The following is a 21,300-nucleotide window of genomic DNA, read 5'->3' on the forward strand; positions in this document are numbered from 1 at the left end:
AAAGCTTGATAATTGCTTCGACCTACAGTGTCAACAAGATGATCAACAAAGCAAAGCAACTATCTGATGTTTCAAGAGATAGGGTAGGGTTTTTATTAATCTGGTAGCTCTGCTCCACCATTATTGTCTGGATTTCTTGATTTTTTTTGGAGGAGATGACGGATTACACGAAACATTTGTTGTATTTTCTAGAATGTTGTCCATTGATATGATATAAATTAGGGCAGATTAACAAAATTCGGTTTTTTAATAAGGTTAGTGGGTAAAGCTTTTGATTTCTTCCATGGATTGTAGTTCTGGAAATGCACACACATTTGCTTTCAATGGAAACTGGTAAGAGGAAGAGGACGGAGAGAGAGAGAGAGAGAGGACCCCTTGCATATTAAATTTTATTTATTTATTTATTTAAAAAAAGTAACTGAAAACCTCATAAATGGCCCCTGTGTAGTGAAATACCAAAAATGCCCCTGACTTAACGGCTAAGTGGTAACGGAGTTAGCCAGAAGGACCAAATGTTAAAAGTTTTGAAACCACAGGGACCATCTGTGAGGTTTTTTGAACTTAGGGACTAAACTAGATATTTTCGAAAACCACAGGGACCATTTTTGAAGTTTTGTCTAAAAATTATAACAAAATGCCTTACCTTGATACTGATATGGTTTCTTCTTCAACAAATCGCCTTATCACGGAGGAGCTAGACTATGACATACCCATCTTAAAGAAAGAGTTTGATCGAATGTTTCATGCATTAACAAACGAGCAGCGAAATATTTTTATTGATATCATGACTACAGCCAATGATAAGAAAGGAGGTGTTTTTTTTGTGCATGGATATGGTGGAACAGGCAAAACCTTTCTTTGGAAGACGATATCTGCAACAATTAGATGTAAAGGTGATATAGTTTTACATGTTGCTTCAAGTGGTATTGCATCGTTATTATTGCCTGGAGGTAGGACAACACATCTCGGTTTATAATTCCATTGAATCTTACAGAGGATTCTGTTTGTAAGATATCGCCTGATAGTGAACTCGACAGATTAGTAAGAAAAACCTCATTGATTATCTGGGATGAAGCACCTATGGTCCACAAGCATGAATTTGAAGCTTTAGATCGAGCTCTGAAAGGTGTATGTAAGTTTGACAAGTCTAGCAACTCAAAAATTCCATTTGGAGGGAAAGTGATTGATTTTGGAGGAGACTTCAGACAGATTCTACCTGTTGTTCAAGGAGGCAGTAGACAAAATATTGTTAATGCTTCTTTAAGTTCTTCATATATATGGCAACAATGCAAAGTCCATAGATTAACAATATACATGAGACTAACCGTTGGAAGGGAACCATCTGATATTCAAAAAATACAAAGTTTTGCAAACTGGCTTTTGGATATAGGAGAAGGAAAAGTTGGTGGTTCAAACGATGGTGAAGCGATTATTGATGTTCCGGATGATATTCTCGTTAATGATCCACATGATCCTATAGGTTCATTAATTGAGTTTGTATATCCTTCAATCTTGGAAAAATTCAACGTTATGAGTTATTTTCAAGAAAGAGCTATACTAGCTCCGAAAAATGAAGTTGTCCAACAAATCAATGATCGTTTGTTAGCACTGTTTCCCGGAGACGAAGTTGAATATTTAAGTTCAGATAGTCTTTGCCAATCAGAGTTCGTTCATGATCATTTTGATCCCAATTTATACTCCCCAATCAGAGTTCAGATAGTCTTTGCCAATCAGAGTTTGTTCTTGAGCTTTTGTGCAAATAGATCTATCAATTATAGGGTTTTTGGGGCATAAATAAGGTCCATCTCTAGTTTGGAGTTAGATCTGAGGATGCTACCTCAGATCTAGGCTGTGGATGATCCAAGACGCCATAAAGTCTATGCCCAAGAGTTGTTGGTGAAGTTCTTTTGTCCCAAACCCTAGCCCTAGAGTGTTTTATGCTTAGATCTCTTTGGATTCACGTAAAGTTTGCTACTTTACATGATGGGTGGGTTGTAGAAGAGTAGATCTATGGATTGGAGCCCCCGCATGGCTTAAAAAGCCACTGTATGGATTAAGAACTAGAGGTACTCGACGAGTTACATGGGTGTACTCAACGAGTTGCATGAAGACAGGTAGGAACTCGGCGAGTTGGAAGAACAACTCGATGAGTGTGTTGAAGATTGCCTTGGACTTGGTGAGTCTGTTCTTGGACTCGACGAGTCTGGTCGTGAAGTCCTAACCTTTTTGGTTGAGCTGTGAATCGGTGGGTCGAGGGACGACTCGGTGAGTTGAGCAGGAAGTGGCTCAGAGTTTGTTGGACTCAACGAGTCTTGGGGCGACTCGACGAGTTGAGTCGTCGATTAGGAGTTTCTAAGTATAAGGACTCGACGAGTCAGCGGTTTGACTCGGTGAGTAGAGTCAGTCAGGAGGTTTGACTTTGACTAAGGACTTTGACTTTGACCAAGAGTTGACCGGTTGACTTCCAGGGGTATTTTGGTCATTATTGGTATTTATTGAGTTCAGTTATTTGGTATTGATCAGTAGTGGTGTTCGTGTCGGAGGTTGGAGCAGCGTGTTCTTATCCTTTCAGTCAGCAATTACGAGGTGAGTTATCCTCACTATATCGACAAGGTCTATGGCACCAAGGCCGACCCTTTAACGGATGGAAATCTGGGTAGTTGTTGTTATGATATTGCTTTGCTGTGTTTGCATCCTCGTAGTTAGGATGGTATGTGTTAGAGATCTGGTTATGGTCGGTACCCGGGATATAGCGTATGCTAGTGACCGGTTAGGTCGGAATCCTGGTTAGGACATTGATATGTTATCTGATCTGTTAGACTGTTTGTCTAGTTGAGGATTGTTATATGATTATATGTTTATGTGCACATGGTTGCTGGACTGGGGTTGTGTTGTGGCGGGTACTGCTTCGTGCTGTAGGCCAACATACCCGGGGCGGACCGGATATTTTGAAGGCTCAGCGAGCGGTCCGGATAGGCTTAAGGCCTCGAGAGGGCGGACCAGACGTGCCAAGGCTCGGAGAGTGGACCAGGCCGACTGAAGGCCCGGTGCGGGCGGACCAGTCATACTGTAGACTCAAAGAGTGGACCAGGTGGATTGAAGGCCCTGTGCGGGCGGACCAATCACACTGTAGACTCGATGTATATGGCTAGACTCGGAGGGTGGACCAGGTGGACTGTAGGCCGGTGCGGCGGACCAGTCACACAGTAGACCCGAAGTGCATGGTTGTTCTGTTCTGGTTATGATATTACGTGTGTATGGTATTGTGGTTGGTATGTTGGGGGTATCTCACTAAGCTTTCGGGCTTTCAGTTGTGGTTTAATGTTTCAGGTACTTCAGGAGACCGTGGCAAGGCAAAGGCGTGATCGTACCGCTCCTCATGTTTATGTTTTATGATATGGTTCTGGGGAATACTCTGATAATAAAAGTATTGAAAACCTTTTTGTAATAACTTTATGAATGTGGGTTGTTTTTGAAAAGTTTTAAATTGGTTGAAATTTTTAGAGCGTTACAAGTTGGTATCAAAGCCTTAGTTTGAGTGAATTGGGGGAGCATTAGTGTGAATCCAGTCTCAAATCAAGGAGAGTTTTCAAAAGAGAATTTAAAATGGTTTTCAAAAATGAGTAAAGGAGGACGCGGAGGTACGATCAGCCGGAGCCAGTAAGTAACCCCAAAATACTATACAAGTTATTTGATTATGTGATATGTTAGAACAACATGCTAGTACTAGGCTAGGGATCTTTAGGAATTACATGATAGAGTTGCCTGATTTATGATGCCTGATAGCCTAGGGTTTCTTTCTGTATGAGATTTCTAGTGTTCCTCTAGGAGTGAGGGTTGAGTGCTTGTTATGCATGTTCTTCACTAGGGTGTTGTGGTGATACTTGATATAAATATGGGTAGGTGCGGAAGGTAGTATGGGCCCGTACTACTGAAAGCATAAGACCCATACGCGTATCAAGGAAGTCACAACCCCTAGGGCTGGGTTGGGAGTTGGTTCCCGGGTTAGTGCGAAGCATCTGATCTTTTGCAGTAATTTCAGTATGGTGGTTACGAGGCATGCTGGGAGCGGATCCGGGTCAGGATCGGGAGCAGGAGGGGGCAGTCAGGGTGGATCAGCACCACCCGAGGTTATCGGTCAGATGAGCACATACAAGTAGGATGCTAGGATTCGTGAGATCCTGCGTGATGAGGTTGCTGCTATGTTCCGGGCCGAGTTGCTGGAACTGTTTGGGTCGATCAAGACCGCCATGGTCGAGTATTTTTTTAATGATCGTTTTCCGAGGTATAAATTTATTTAAATTCTCAAGTTTTATTTGGGCTATTATAGAATTATATATGAGAGTGGGCCTTTTTTTTGGGCCAAGTTATAGCCTGCCCATAAGCCGTACGCGGGGCGTAACCCGTTGTACGCTGGGCGTAATGGCTAAATGAAATGTGGGAAGGAGAGGCGTACGCGCATCGTACCATAGTGTACGCCCAGCATACACGGCCAGAGGAAAAACCCTAATTTTAGGGTTTGAGACGTATTTAAACCCCATTATAGCCTCCCATTTGGCCTCCTCACTTATCATTCACCCCAGAGAAACCCTAGTTCGTCCCCTTTACTCCTTGCTTGTGTGTGTTTGATCTTTGATCTTATTTTTGTGAAGAAGAAGAAGAAGAGAAATGGAAGAAGGAGAACTTGAGTACCTTGAGCTCATAGATCTGGGATCATTCCTTCATTTGGCATTCAAAAGAGGTATAAAGCTTCCAACTTTCCTCTTGTAAGTTTAGATCTAGGAGTTTTTGGAAGTTTGGACCTTTTAGGTCCAAAGGAGGGACCTTTATCTTACAACTTTGTTTTTGGAGCTTGGGATTGCTATCCTTGAAGCTCAAGTGTCCCCACAGCAGTAAAGTTTCGATCTTTGAGGCTTATATGGAACCATGCATGAGATCTAGTTGGTTTTATGGAAGTAGAATGTTATTTGTGAGAGTTGAGCCTTTATGAGGCTTGTAAGCCATCAAGTAAGCAACTTTATGGCTTAAGTCATTGAATAAGCTTAGGATCTGGATTTGTAGCTTCTAGATTGGATTATTAAGCGCTTAATGAGATGTTGGCTTAATAGGGTTGTACGCTGGGCGTACAAGGAAGTACGCGTCGCGTACAAGCCAGCAGCCAGGACGCTTAGCGTACCTTGGTGTACGCCCCGCGTACGCTACCAGTTTGGGCTTCGAGTGTTGGGCCTCGGTGGGCGCTGGGTTTCAGGCTTAGGGTCATTGGGCTTTTATGGCCCATCAGAATTTAGTTACTAAGGACCAAGGATTTAGTATTGGGCTTGAGTAAGGCCCAATAAAAGGGTTCCAGGCCCAATATAACAAATTGGGCCATTAGTGGGCCTATAGTGGGGCCATAGATGGACTTAGAAGGAATTGAAATTTTGGGCCACGTTGTGTCCCACACCATGGTAGGGGTAAAATGGTCATTTTACCCATAAGGGAATCCCTATTCTGATTTAGTATTTATTTCCCATTATAGCTGGGAAGCAGCCGGAGCAGCCGTCAGGGATTTCTCATTCAGGGGTTTAGCAGCTAGTGTCACGAGGTGAGTTTCCTTTCATTAGGAACGGGTCTAAGGCCACAATGCCGGCCCGTCTAACTAGCAGTAGTTTCCGGACTTCGGTTCGATGCAGTAGTTAGGATGTTTGATGCCTTCGTGGCTCAGACAGGGTTATGGATTATGTGTTCCGGGCTACGGCCCGATGTAGTATGCAGTTTATGTGTTCATGCTAGTCGATATGTTTATGATATGCTATGTTATCCTCAGTCAGTTTCCGGATTTCGGTCCGATGCAGTTAGTTATGGATTTCAGTCCGATGCAGGGGACAAGGTCCCAGTCAGTTCCAGACTTTGGTCTGATGTAGTTTCCGGAATTCGGTCCGATGCAGAGGGCAAGGCCCTAGATAGTTCCGGACTTCGGTCTGATGCAGTGGGCAAGGCCCAGTATGTGTTTATATGTTATTGTATGGTATGTGGTAGTTTGGGGGAGCTCACTAAGCTTTGTGCTTACAGTTTTAGTTTTGGTTTAAGGTACTTCCGCAAGTAAAGGGAAGAGATCGGGTTGATGGCATCGCACACACCACAACTTCAGTTTTTCCTGGGAGTTGTTTTAGCTTTTCATAGATGTGGTTTGATACAGTCTTGATACAGTTTCCTCGTAATATTTTGCTATTGTTTTGAGATATTGACGTACGAGTTTTACTTTATGATATTAACATGGTGTTTTTAGTAATTATTAAACAAAAAATTTTTTAGGTCGTATTTTGGAGCATTACAATTTTGATGAACGCTATGCAGCTCTTACAGAGACGGCTGCCGCGGCGGCTACATCGGTTGTATCAGCGCATGCGGAGGAGCTAGTAGAGGTTTTCAGTATCGGGATTTCGATAATACGAAGCCCCTTACTTTTGATAGAGTTTAGGATCCGATTGTTGCTATGCGATGGTTGTCAGATGTGGAAGGATGTTTCTTCACATGTTCATGCCCTGCTGATCCGAGGGTGAGGTGTGCTCTGAACCTGTTGAGGCTCGGGGCGAAGGATTGGTGGAGGTTGACTACGGGGTCATATTCGGATGCGCAGCGGGCTGCGGTTTCTTAGGATCAATTTCGAGAGATGTTCAACACTCATTATGTTCCGCGGGTTGAGAGAGAGAGAGAGGTTGGCTCAGGAGTTCTTGGAGCTAAAGCAGGATTCAGAGTTGGTGACGGAGATCACCAGGATGTTCACTGAGAGGGCGATGTTTTGCCCTGAGTTTGCTTCGGAGCAGGCTTAGATGTCCCGATACCTGAGTATGCTCAAGAGGGACATCAGACAGTTTGTGTCTACGCAGAGGTGCGAGACCTTGCTGGAGTTGCAGGAAGCCGCTCGGCGGCATGAGTTGGAGATTGAATTGCAGTTGAGAAAGCAGAGGCAGGCCCCGGCACAGTCTCAGCCTGTGCCGAGACGGTCCAAGACCGTTGATTCTAGGTTGGGAGATCAGAGCAGCCGCACTTGTGGGAAGGGTCACACCGGAGATTGTAGATCCGGTGGTGCGTGCCGCAAGTGCGGAAGAGAGGGGCATTACGCAAGAGATTTCCGCCAGTCAGCCCCGGTTCAGGAGATGAGGATTTCTTATCAGTGCCATCAGGTTGGTCACATGAGGGCCAACTATCCACAACTTGCTGCAGGACCGGTGCGGGCTCCAACACCGGCCACTTTAAGGATTACGGGTGGAGGTCAGGGTGGAGTAGAGCCCCCGAGGGCTCAAGGGCGTGCTTTTCAGCTTATAGTAGAGGAGGTCAGGGCAGAGCCGGATTCGGCTGCGGGTTATGTTTCCTTCTTAATATCTTGTTATCTTGGTTGTTATGGAGTATTATATCTGCTAGTCTTGTTCACTTATTTCATGGTATTGTATTTCTTCGGTTTTTCGGGTTTATGGTATTATTGAGGGGTTGGTAGTTAGGTGATTGAATCAGTTAGCATCCAAGGAATTGATGGTCATAATTTGGTTGTATGGTCTTGTTGTCGGGTATAGAAATTGTGTTTTGAGAAGTGTTCAGCGGGGAGTCGAACTCCCTTAGAGTTTGAGATGCGTAATGTCGGAACGTGGTTTTGTGGAAGTTGCCCGTTTCAGAGGAAATCAGTTCATGGTTAAGAGGAGTATATTAAGTAGAGATGACTGAGTTATACCGGATGAGTCACTGGAGGTTGGAAGTCAGTGCTCCAAGTGGGGAGAATGGGAAAATTCTCAGGAGGATCGATAAGTGTTAGAGTTCGATTAACTGTTTGGGATACATCAGTGTTTCAGTCAGCCAAGAGTGTAGGCTGGTATGAGTAAGTGGCAGATCGATGGGGCGGAGTACAGACCAAGGATTTCGGATAGGGCGATTGGTGGTTGTAAGGTCTAAGATCAGGTCGGGATCTGAGTATATGGAATGGAGTTAGAGTTCGGAACCCCTAGAGGGCTAGAACAATATGTATGGGGGAGATTCCCAGGAGGAATAGTTTGGGATGATGCATGATAGTTTGAGCGGTCCGGGGAGACTGAAGGCCAGTGGGAGTACCAGTCAGGCCGAAGGCTCGGAGAACGGTCCAGACAGGCTGAAGGCCCTGGAGGGCGGTCCATACATGCTGAAGGTACTGAGAGTGGTCCAGATTGGCTGAAGGCCTGGTAAGGCGGTCCAGTCATGCTGAAGACTCTGTAAGTGTTGATAGATCTGTATGCGGGAAGTGATTTGAGTATGCTGCTATGCAGTAGCAGGCAGTGGGTCTGGCCCCGGGTATTGATCATGTTAGTGGAAGGCAGTGCATGGACCCGATGATTGTGCCATGGAGTAGCGATTACTCTACAAGGGAGAGTGTAAAGTGGGGTGTGAGCACCGTGGCACTTGTCTGAAGTGGCAAGGTGTTCAAGTGGATTTCCTTGGGTAAGGAAAAGGAAATGGGTGTAACTCCGGGAGGGAGTGTGGTTCACGAAAGTGAAAGCAGTAGTGAGCATGGATGATTAAAAGTATTTCAATTAGGGTTGTTGAGCACTGTGATTGTGCCAATGTGTAACGACCCGTCTCTGGTATGTTGCTTCCATGGCATTTAATTAGAAGTTTTCAAGAGGGACTCGGCGAGTCTATAGCCTGACTCGCCGAGTAGGGACGGGATTTTGTGCACGTGTTAGTCGGCGACTCGGAGAGTCTGCCTGCCTGGAAGAAACCCTAAATCCCCGGGTTGCACCCTATTTAAACAATCTTATGAGCCCCCAAACTCGCCTCCTTCACCCTCAGAGAGCTGTGAGAAAACCCTAATCCATCCTTTGAGTGATTTAAGTGTTTTTGTGTGGATTTTGAAGGCTTGAAGAGGAAGAAGAAGAAAGGAACAAGGAGAAGAGGTGTAGAGCAAAGATCCAAGGGCAAAATCAGAGTTCATTGAGGTATTCTTCGGATTCCTTCTGTTTCATGCTTTAAACCTCCATTAGAACACTTCTAGGGCTAGTTTGATGTATTTTCCAAACCCTATAGTTGTATGGATGCCTTAATAGGTCGAGATATCCTTAGATCTGTTCATTTAGGAGTTGTAGAGCCTGGATCTATTGCCTTTTTGAAGATACTTTGCATGAGAACCCTAGATCTAGCCTTTATTATGCTTTTTGAGCCATTTTATCTTCATGGATCCATATGGGCACGTAAAGATAGAATCTTTACGTGCTAATCGAGATAAAGGAGCCCAGATCTATAAGTTTTATACACTGGATTCAAGCAGAGTCGAGTTTCGAGTGACTGCATGCAAGCGACTCGGCGAATCGGAAGAACGACTCGGCGAGTCGAGTCGCGAGTCCCCGATTTTTCCTTTTTGAGTGATGCCGAGTGGGGACCAGTGAGTAGTAGAGTGGACTCAGCGAGTTGGAGGCCAGACTCAGTAATGGAGGGACTCGGCGAGTTGTTCATACAACTCGGTGAGTCCAAGACAATCTTCATAGACTGAAGAACAACTCGTCGAGTTGTTCATACGACTCGGCGAGTCGGATGCAGATTGCCTGAGTTTTAGATTCGAAAGGGAACTCGTCGAGTCGATGCCATACTCGACGAGTAGCAGCGAGTAGGGTTGAGAAGTGAGAATAGGGACTAGGCGAGTTGGCGGTCTGTTGTGAACTGTTATCGAGAATTAAGATGTAAAACAATAGATTTGAATGATGAAAGATAAATAACACACGAAGTAAATATTAATCAGATCTCATTTCATTAAGACTGATTACAGAATAGGCTAAAGAGTGTTTTTGTGTTTCGATCTCTCTTTTTACTTCAAGCCTACGTCCCTATTTATAGGGAACTTACAAAAAGTATACTAAGTCTAATACATTGAAACTTCGCATGCAGTACTTCGCATTTAACATTGACTTAGTAAAATACATATAAAATGCGAATCATTACAAGACACTATTCGACTTTTACAACTTAACATCTACATTCTCCCCCTTTGTAAACAGTCGATACAATTCAACCTAAAAGCATTTGAATTGCAGAGTGAATCGTTCTTCGCACTTCTCCATACCAGGAGATCACCTTCTTCAAGTCCTTCTTGTCACCTTCTGTGTTTTTCTTGCAATTATTCATACGTACAATGAAGTGCGTATATTGCGAAGAATTGTATCTTTCGATTTCTGAAGCTTTGAACAAGAACTTCTTTGGTTTGCCCTTAGTGTCTCTTCCTGAAAACACCATGCCAAAAGGTTTAAGGCAAATCTCACCCACTACATACTTCGACAATGCTGATTGTGTCAAAGTATCTTCCCATTGAACCTTCACTTCTCTTCCAAGAACATTCGCCAACTCCTCATCAGTTAGTGCAAGACAATCGAAGTAGTTGTCGATGTAAGTCTTCACATGCGCAAACCCAACTTTGAAAACATCAGTCTCTGAGCCTTTAAGCTTGTTCTCTTCCATGTTCTTCAGAATCAAAGCTACTTGAATAAGATCATTGCAGTTCATCAGTGGGAAGTCAGCAATAGTGAAGTCATATTGTTTGTTGTCTGCCCTGATGACAAAATATCGAAAGTTCTGAAGCATGTCTTCGAACAGAACATCTTTCTTTATCGTGAGCACCTTCTTGATCTTCATCAGGGACCAGACTTCATCAGGATTCTTCGCAAGAACAGCATGAAATCTGATTTTCATATGAGTGTAGTCATCTGGATTATCAAATTTCTCACTGATCTTGTACTGTGCATTGATGAACAGCATTTCATTTATAGGGAAGTCCAGCTGACAGTGATCTGAGTTCACAATGTCGTAACTTCGTTTTGGCTTTTTCTCGAACTCGTACATCTCCCTTCCTACTACTTTAGACTCTATTGTTTCGTAAGAGTAAAGCTTCGCAGGATCTCCTTTGTTCATTGAGGGAGGATCACTTGCACGTTGTCGCATTATGCTTTGGACCTGTCTCATCCTTTCTAGTTCAGCTTCGGCATCAGCTTTTAACTCCTCTTTCGATTTTTCATAAAGGATGCCCTTTCCCTTCCCTGATACATCCTTCTGAGGTTGAGAACTCGAACCTCCTTCATTTCCTCCAATAACAATTCCCTTAGAAATTGTTTTTGTAGTTATTGTTGTTGAAGAAATCGGTTTGGTAGGGATTGGAATAGTTGCAACCAATTGAGTCGAAATGACCTTCCCCACTGTTTTCGCATCAGCTTCTTTACTTCGACTCTTCTCTCCCCCTTGCACCCCTGTGAAAACAGGTGGAGCACCCTTCGGAAGTAAAGAACTAAAGTTCGATATCGGAGCTAGAGCCTTCTGAATGGCTTGTTCTAAAGTGTTAATCTTTAGAGACAAGAATTCTGGAGTAATGATTTGCGAAGTAGAAGACTGCGAAACTGCGGATTTGAACTCCGTGACTAATTTGATCAAGATATCAAACTTCTCCATGGTGGCAGCATTTTGGTCAGCAGCAACAGGAATGTTGTTGAGTTTGTGGAGTTGAGAAAAAATTTCCACAACCTGCTTGTGAAGATCTTCCTGTCTTGTGTTTACTGCTTGCAGATCCTTCTCAATGTCAGACTTCAACTCTTGAATTTTGAAGTTGACGTCTTCACGAACTTTCTTTACATCTTGAATAAAAAGAAGATGTCTTTCTTTGTTGGCAGCTTTAAGATCTTTAAGGGTAGTCGTGAAATTATTCCCTTGAGCTTGCACTCGGAGTTCGTTATTTTTGTCAGACTGATCAACTTTCTCCAAAATACGTTTCTCAGCCCCTTTAATCATTATATCCACCTCAATTGCTGAAATCGAAGACATTCTCCCGGAATCAGCTTGTGATTGAATAATTGTCTTCAATTTTTGATTAAGGATTTTGAACTGTTTTCCTGTCATCAGCATATGATTAGGAATTTCTTCTTCCTCAGAATCAAAAGAAATGTCATCAAGGACACCACCAAAAGCACCTCCTTCGACTTCTGGATCTGACATTTGTTGCGAAGGTATAGGATTTTCAGGTGATTGGGATGGGAAAAGAGTTGTGAATGGGTTTTGAAGGGCATGGTCAAATATGGATGAAGTGGTGATGATGGGTAGTGTGGATGCAACACTCGGGATAGGTGCCCCCGTATCAGATACGTTGACAACCGTATCCGAAATAGGTACCTCCTCAGTAATTGATTTGGTAAGATCTATTTTGAGTAGTTGGGTTTGAGAAATAATTGGTGAACTTTGCGAAGGTTGAGAAATAGGTGGTGAAATTTGTGAAGGTTGAGAAATAGGTAGAGGAACAGTTACCATGGTTGTGATAGGTAGAGAAATAGGTGGAGTTTCAGGGACAACTTCGTCATCTGATGATTCATTGTGAATCACCATCTTCCTCTTCTTTCCCAGTGTGCATTTCATATTCTTCGCAACATCTTCCGCCCTTTGTCTTTTCTGCCCAGGAGAAACTGGTGCAGGAATGCTGCGAATAGTAACTCCCTTACTACTCACCTCCGCCTTGCGAATTTGTTTTAACACTCCAGATTTGGAGGGTAAAACATCTTTTTGCACGTCTTCTTTTTGAACTGTTGGTGAAGGTGAACCCTTCGCAGATTTCTTACTCCCCTTCTTCTTCTTGGATGGAGAAGCAACATCCAGTAAGACACCCGACTTATCAGTCGTGTCAATGGTTCGCAAATATCTCACCAACACTTTGTGAGTAGGAGACACTTTGCGAAGCATCGCATCCGGAATGTGAGCTACCCTGGTAAATATGGCCTCATCATCTTCTACCACTTTTGGAAATTGGTAAAGTGAAAACTCAGCCACTGCAACATCTGCTTCAGCCGTAATTGCTTCTTTTTCGTACACTTTCTCCAAGATTAGACTCCAGTACCTAGCACATGATATCCCCTTCTCCGAATTCGTGTTTTCAAGACTTTTGACGAATTCCTTCCACAGTTGAGTTGCGTAATCTACATTGATGTCATAGTATATACCCATTACCATGACATACACTTCGACTCTTCCTCTGTCTAGACCAACAGATCTTCCTGTAAGACACCTGAGGAAAATTCCAAATAGAAAATTCCAAATACAGGGTAATCCCGACTTCCGGAAATCACTGATCTTCTCCAACTCCGGTTGATGACCCATTTCGTTAAACATGTGGATAATCTGAGAGTTGACCGGTTTCACAAAAGGTGGGTTGTTGGGAATCTCCAAGAACTCCACGAACAAGTTCTTGGACAGTTTCACCCTCTTGTTGTTAACGAGGTTGAAAGTAATCACATCCGCCGTGTGATTGTAGGAAGCCGTGGATGCAGCATGGGATAACCAGATCATTGGAACTGGGAAGGATCGGAACATGGCAGTTGACAACGGTGATTGTTTCAAAGCCACAATTAGCATCTTCAATTCTTCTGGGTAAGCAGATACTTTGGGATCAACCTGATAGTTTGTGCTCTGAATCTTCATTAGGGATTGAGAAAGGACCTCATCAGTGTTTGAGTTTGTGACTGCCATTGTAGGGTTTGAAAGAGATTTGAAGTATAGGATCAAGATGAATGCTTTGAAGATTTGTGAGAATTCTTGTTTGCGTAACCGTATACAGTGTTCTTCATGCCCCTTTTATAGGTTACTCAAACTTTGATTTGAAATTAAAGCGGGATGCATTTAATGTAATCCGATGTGGCACCTTGAATCCAGGATCATGCCTGTAAAATATCACTATGCAGTAAAAAGTAACTGTCACATCTCCTCGAAAACCGGATAGAATACCAACCAATTTTAGTACACAGCCTGTCAAGTAACCGTTATAGAATACGAACCGATAAAACCCTTCGCATGGAAGCAAGGCTCTTTCACTTTTGGGATTTAAAGCGAAGTCATATGCCAGTCTTGCGAAATCATCAGTCTGAGTTGGTGTTACTCAGAACCTCAAGGATTTCGTGTGTGCATTGTGCCAATGAAATAAGACAAGAAACAAGAAATATCTGGAATGTAGTGATGTCAAAAATTTATTTTGACATGAATGCAGTAAGACCCCAGGCAAAGGTTGCTTCGTTAATTATCGAGAGAGATAATCAACAGCTTGTGTATTTTCCCGTGAATTACAATCGAATACTTGTAAAGAAGTTTCGAAGGGCTTCTTTTAAAGATTATTTTGGGTTGGTTTGAAATTTCATTACATATCAGCCTTAACATAAGGTGAGAAATTGTAAATGAAATTACTTGTTTGACCAGTGTAGTCAGTGACAAGTTGGCTTGTGAAAATATTTATCATGACAGGAATTTGCGAATGAAACTTACACTGAAATCATATTCAAGAAAAAGTTGTTTTGGATCTTGTTGGGTAACAAATATTCTTGGTTGTAAATATTTGATCAAGACCACGCATGCGAATTGAATATGATTTGAAGTTTCAAAATTGTTGATACTGAAACAAAGGTTTCGTAAAAATCTAGAACAGAGTTCCCCGTCAATTCCTTAAAGATGTATGATTTTTGGGTTTCACTTCCATCACGGTCTCATGATGTTAGATCTTAAACACAGAGTTTTGAGTTGTCTAGGTTTTGATTGGTTTTATCAAAGACCTCAAGGACAAATCCTTTTCAAAAAAATTTGGATGTGAAGAACATTTTGGTTTAAAAAGATTGGTTAAGAATCAAATTGTACCTCTGTTATGATGTGGACAAAACAAAAAACTCTTAACTCATATGAGAAGAGTAAGGTAGCTCTTGTTGATTTATGTGAATACAAGCCTTGTTGGGTAGAAATGTTCATGTGATTATTTCATCAAGGCTTTCATTTTCCACACATAGAATCATTCGAGGCTTGAGGTCTACATACAACAGCATGCTTCTAGGGACATCCTAACTAGTTGTAAAAAGAATTAATACCTTCCCATAGAAACATAAATGTATGACCTCTTCGCATTGTATCCCTGTATCAAATTCTCAACACACAGTTTAAAGAAAAAATATTTTTGTGATTTTGAAATTTTTCAATAAACGTAAGAACAAAACAAATAAACTCTTTTTGTATTTTTAATTTTTTCAATTTTAAAGAACAAAAACAATAAAATCTTTTTGGATTTTCGATTTTTTTTTCATAACTAAAGCATTAAGCGTAAACCTTACCATTGTATTTTGGAACCAGATGCGAAAAACTGTGGTTGCGAAGTCATGCGAAGTGTTCTGAATGAACAGTAACCTCTGAATGATTTCGACTCTGAGCTACGTGACAGCTTTTACTCTTGTGTTGACAAAATTGAATTCGCATTAATCATCCCCAAACCTGTTAAAATTCGAACAAAGGATTTTTCATCAAGAGGTTTTGTAAAAATATCAGCAAGTTGTTCAGTTGTTTTGACAAAATGAATTTCAATATTTCCATCTTCCACATGATCTTTAATAAAATGATATCTAAGAGCAATGTGTTTTGTCTTTGAGTGTTGTACTGGATTGTGACAGATGCGAATTGCACTTTGCGAATCACAATACAAAGGAATCTTTTTCATGTTGATTGCATAATCACGAAGTTGACTCTGAATCCAGATAATTTGCGAAGTACAAGCGGCTGCTGATATGTATTCTGCCTCAGCGGTTGATATAGCCACACAAGTTTGTTTCTTTGATTGCCAACTCACTAACTTTCCATCCAAAAGTTGACATCCACCAGTTGTACTTTTTCTGTCCAAAGTACAGCCTCCTAGATCTGAGTCTGAAAAAGCTTGAATGAAGAATCCTATTTTCGCAGGATACCATAGTCCTAAAGAAACAGTTCCCTTGAGATATCGAAAAATATTTTTCACTGCAATCAAATGAGGCTCTCTTGGATTAGCTTGAAATCTAGCATAACAACAAACCGAAAACATAATATCAGGTCTACTTGCAGTTAAGTACAATAAAGACCCTATCATGCTACGATACAGTGTGAGATCAACAGCAGGAGCATCTAACGAAGGAGTTAGTCTTGTTCCCACTACCATAGGTACTCTGAGCTTTGTGCTATTGATCATTCCAAACTTTTCAAGCAAGTTCTTCGTATATTTTTCTTGATTAAGTAAAATTCCTTCTCTGTTCTGCCTTATATTTAAACCAAGAAAATTATTAATTTTTCCCATCATGCTCATTTCAAACTGACTCTTCATTAAATTTTCAAATTCAATTGACAATGCTGGATCAGTGGAACCAAAGATAATATCATCAACATAAATTTGAACAAGCATTAGATGACACCTAACTTTCTTGCGAAATAATGTGGGGTCAACTGATCCTTGTTTAAATTTAGATTGTTTCAAGAAATTTGTAAGTGTTGCGTACCAGGCCCTTGGTGCTTGTTTTAACCCATATACAGCTTTGTCAAGAACATATACATGATCAGGAAACTCACTGTTTACAAACCCTGGTGGTTGTTCAACATACACTGTTTCTTCGAGTTTTCCATTTAAGAATGCACATTTAACATCCATTTGATAAACATCAAAATCTTTGTGAGCTGCATAGGCTAAAAATATATGAACTGCTTCAAGTCTTGCAACAGGTGCAAATGTTTCTTCATAGTCAATACCTTCTTGTTGCGAATAACCTTTGACCACTAATCTTGCTTTATTTCGAATAATATTGCCATCTTTGTCGGTTTTGTTTTTAAAAATCCATTTTAAACCAACAATTGAAACATCAGAGGGTTTAGACACTAATCTCCAAACCTTGTTTCGTTCAAATTCTGCCAATTCAGATTGCATAGCAACAACCCAATCTGAGTGTTCCATAGCATTCTTGACAGTTTTTGGTTCTATTTTCGAAATAAAAACATTAAACATGCAAAGTTCTTGGTTCGCATTCAGTACCTCATTTTTCGCACGAAGTTGAGCTCTAGTCAATACTCCTTCTTGTAAATTTCCAATTACCTGTTCTTGTGGATGATTTCTTGTCCATTTCTCGAGAGGTGGATAATTTGGATCAAATTCTAATGGTGCATCTTCAAACATATCTTCATTTTCAGATCCTGCAACAGAAAAATTATCATTAACTTCATGAAATTCGTCATTAATATCAAGATTAATTGTCCCTGTTTCATCACGCTCCCCCTCAACATGATCTATATCTTAATATTCTTGTCGATTTTGTAAATACTCCCCCTCAACATGATGTTCTTGTTGATTTTGCGAAGGCTCCCCCTCAATTTGATGTTTTAGTTCCTTGTGAATAGTTGATGTGCTTTCACAAGTTATGATTGATTCATCAGTATGTTTTGAAGATTTTGATGTTTGATTATCAGGAGCATTACTTTCTGCATCAATGGCCCTGTCAGGAATCCCAAAAATCAAGTCATAATCAAAATCATTGATTTCAGAATTATCAATTGGATTATGTGAATCTACAAGTATTGATTTATTCTCAAATTTACTATCAGTCTGTTTTAGATAGTAATCATCAAATGTTAAATTGAACGTTTCTTCAATTTTTCTTGTTCGTTTGTTTAGCACTCTGTATGCAACTGAATTTTGTGAATATCCTAAAAAGATGCCTTCATCAGCTTTAGCTTGAAACTTGGACAAATTATCTTTTAGATTCATGATAAAGCACCTGCAACCAAAAACATGAAAGAATTTTACATTAGGTTTCCGATTATTGATTATTTCATATGGAGTAACATTAAATCTTCGATGAATGAATGATCGATTTTGAGTAAAACATGTTGTGGACACAGCTTCTGCCCAAAGATATTGAGGTAGATTCGCATATGTCAACATTGTTCTGGCAGCTTCGCATAGAGATCGATTTCTTCTTTCAACTACACCATTTTGTTGTGGTGTATATGGTGATGAGAAATTATGCGAAATGCCTTTGCTTGTGAGGAAACTGTCAAGAGTTTGATTTTTGAACTCAGAACCATTATCACTTTTAATTTTTCGCACATTCTTCTTCAGACTAACTTCAATCTTTTTGATAAAATCAATCATCATCTGAGCAACTTCAGATTTCAACCTGAGAAAAAACACCCATGTGAATCTAGAGAAATCATCTACAACAACTAAAATATACCGCTTTTTGTTTATTGTTGCAACAGTTGATGGTCCACATAGATCAATGTGAAGAAGTTCTAATGGCTCAACTATTTTTGAATCTATCACAATCGGATGACCCTTTCGATGTTGTTTTCCTTGTTCGCAAGCTGCACACAAAGTATCATTATCAAATTTCAGTACTGGCAAGCCTCGAACTAAATCTTCAGTTACTAGTTTATTTATATTTCGAAAGTTCAAGTGAGACAATCTTCTATGCCAAAGCCAACTAAGATCGTTTGATGCTTTTGATAGTAAACACACAGCTGGTTTTCCCACAATTGGTTTGATGTCCAGTGTAAACATATCACCATATCTTTTGGATTTGAGGAGTATTTCATTCGTCTTGACATTTGAAATGACACTACCTTCTTCATTGAATACAACTTGATTTCCAGTACCCACAACAAGTTGTGATACACTTATCAAATTATGTTGAAGTCCTTCAACATATGCCACTCTGTTGACTGTGAAGTTTCCATTTGTGACTTTCCCATATCCTTTCACTTGACATTCGTGATTATTTCCAAATTTGACAACTCCAGCATTTTCCAAGCTTCTGTAATCTCGCAAATTTTCTTTCCTTCCAGTCATGTGACGAGAGCAACCACTATCAATGTACCATTTCATGTCATATTGCTCGTCACATATCACCTGCATTTATTGAAAAAAATTAGGAACCCAAGACTTTTTGGGTCCATCATTAGTAGAATGAAACAAATTTTTGGAATTTAAGAACCATGTTTTCACTTTGTTTGTAACTGAATCAATAATATCAACATCATCAGTTCTAGATTTTGAAATATAATCATTCAATAATTTTGGATTTCCATTAATTGTAATCTTATCCTTCACAACATTCGCATTTTTGATAAATGGTTTCCATTTTTGAACTGGAACTTGCGAATTATTAGATGAAGTACTCTCAGTTGAAAAATTATTTGTATACTTCTCAAATGCACTTTTGATTTGATCTTCTGAAAATTTGCCATTTTGATATTTCTGTCCTTTTCCTTCAAACCAATGATTGAATGTTCTAACATCAGATTTTCCTTTTGTATATGAAATTTTGTTTGGTTTTGATATTGAAGGATTTGGAAAATTTGGTTGTTTTGGTGAAAATTTCTTTTTGTCTTGAGTTGAGTTCTTCAAACTTGATGAATTATTCGTAAATTTGCCAACATTGTGAAACTTTTGATTATTTGCAAATTTTTGCGAATTCTCAAATTTTCGTTTGTTGTCATATTTGCGAACATATGGAACCTTGTCAACAGATTTGATTTGTTTATTAAACCTTGATGATGTTTTTGAATTTTGTTCTTTTTCATCTTTTGATTTTTCATTAGACACAACTTGCCAGAATATTGCTTTTCTTGCTTTTCTTTTTGAAACATTATTTTCTGTTGAAAAATTTCCAACCATCAATTTGAATTCATGAGAATTTAATTTTACTTCAACCTTTGATTTTTCAGCTTTTTCAAAAACTTTGTTTGAGTTTTCACCTTTAACCACCCATTTTTGTGTTGATTTTTGTTTTTGAAACACATAAGGATTTTTGGTTAAATTGTTTTCTTCTGTGCTTTGATTTGCGAAAAAACCTTCAATTGTGGACTTTTGATTATCTTTTTCAATCATTTTATTAAAATCAGGATGAACTTTCTCAGCATTTCCAGTAGTGACAAAAATTTGATTTGGGAAAATTTTGTTATCAGTACATACAAAATTTGGATATACCACAGTGTTGGTTTCCAAATAATGTGCGCCTTTATCATTTAAAATATTATCAAATTCTTTTGTATCTTCAAACACTTGATCAACAACAATCCTTTGAGGTGTTTCAGTTGAAACTTTCTTTTCTTGTTTATTTACATCCGTGTCGTCAGATTTCCAGCTTTCAACTTCCACATTATCAAACATACAATGTTGCGAAGTTGAAGGTTTATCAATTTCATCCTCTACTATTGAATCAACTATTATTTCTTTACCTTTGATCTTAGATGTGATATTAATGATTGACAATTGAGAACAATCAATCTCTTCTATCTCACTGATTTCACTCATATTATCAAAATTTTCATCAATATCAGCATAATTCAATTGAGAAACAAGCTTTGAATTTTCAGTTTTCTTTATGATTTTCACTTGTTCATTCTTTGTCAAACTTTCATTTACAATGTTGACCAATTCATCAGCATTCAGAAATTCATCAATTTTGACAATACCATATGCATATCTATCATCAGGTATTTTGTCAAATTGAGCAATTGTGCTTTCGCAATCATAAGAAACAACATCAACTTTTTCACGTTCATACTCAAGAAAAGGTAAAAGTTTTCTATGTTGTTCTTTGCTAATTTCAGAAGAGTGATGCAAAGCTGTTAATTTTGCATACAAGCGTTTTGCAGAATTACAATAGATGTTTCTCTGTGCTAGTAATAACCTAACATCATTAGTAAGATTATGCCTATCACATTCTATGTTTTTGACTTGTAATTCTAATTTTTCAACTCTGCTCTTCTTTATTTCTAACTCTCTTAATGTCTCACTAAGTTGCACATTTAATTTCTTAGCTTCATTACTAGCAGACACCATAACAGAATCAAAATAAGCCACAATATCATCAAATGAAACAATTTCAGCATCATAAGCAGATAAAGGAATATTAAAAGATTCAAGAATTGTACGTACCTTGGTTGTCATGGGTGATTTGTCAGTGGATTTTGATACAAAGCATTTCCCTGAAATCTTCCCTTCGCATTCCTCAAAACTTGCGAACATTGCTTCATGTGTGGGATGCCTCATTTCTTTATCATCAGATCCTGAAGACCAGATCTGATAAGTTCCACTCTCTTCTTCAGTACTTTCTCCTATTGCAACCAATGACACTCCTTTGGTCTTTGCACGTAACTCTTCAATCTTCTCAGAATAGTATGCCTCATCTTTGACTTTTTCTTTCTTCTCTTCTCTCTTTCGCAACATGCAGTCAGCTGCGAAGTGGTTCGCACCATTGCAATAATGACAATAGATTCCTGAATCACCTTTCAATTTTTTCTCTTCATACGCATTTTTCGGTTTTTCCTCAACTTTCTCCATCTTCTTCCTCTCATCCCCTCCAGTCCTTGTGATAACATTCTTCACATCATTCATCTTCCCTTTTGGATTAAAAGGCTTTTTGAAAAACTTTTTAACTCTGTTGTTTGAATAGAATGCCACAGCTTCATCATCGGAATTCATCAAAAATCCTTCATCATCTGATCCATCTT

The 21,300-nt window shown here is 39.8% G+C and overlaps 1 protein-coding gene across 1 annotated transcript; it reads left to right on the forward strand.

Moving 5' to 3' along the window:
* Positions 1–634: 634 nt before the first annotated feature.
* Positions 635–10,024, forward strand: LOC111902256 (uncharacterized). The gene is made up of 4 exons (XM_052764149.1): positions 635–950; positions 995–1,735; positions 6,295–6,411; positions 9,996–10,024. The coding sequence occupies exons 1-4, from the start codon at positions 635–637 to the stop codon at positions 10,022–10,024; spliced, it is 1,203 nt and encodes a 400-aa protein (XP_052620109.1).
* The last annotated feature ends 11,276 nt before the right edge of the window (positions 10,025–21,300 follow it).

This window comes from Lactuca sativa, chromosome 5 (genome assembly GCF_002870075.4).
Source record: "Lactuca sativa cultivar Salinas chromosome 5, Lsat_Salinas_v11, whole genome shotgun sequence".
In the NCBI taxonomy this organism is placed as follows: Eukaryota; Viridiplantae; Streptophyta; class Magnoliopsida; order Asterales; family Asteraceae; genus Lactuca; species Lactuca sativa.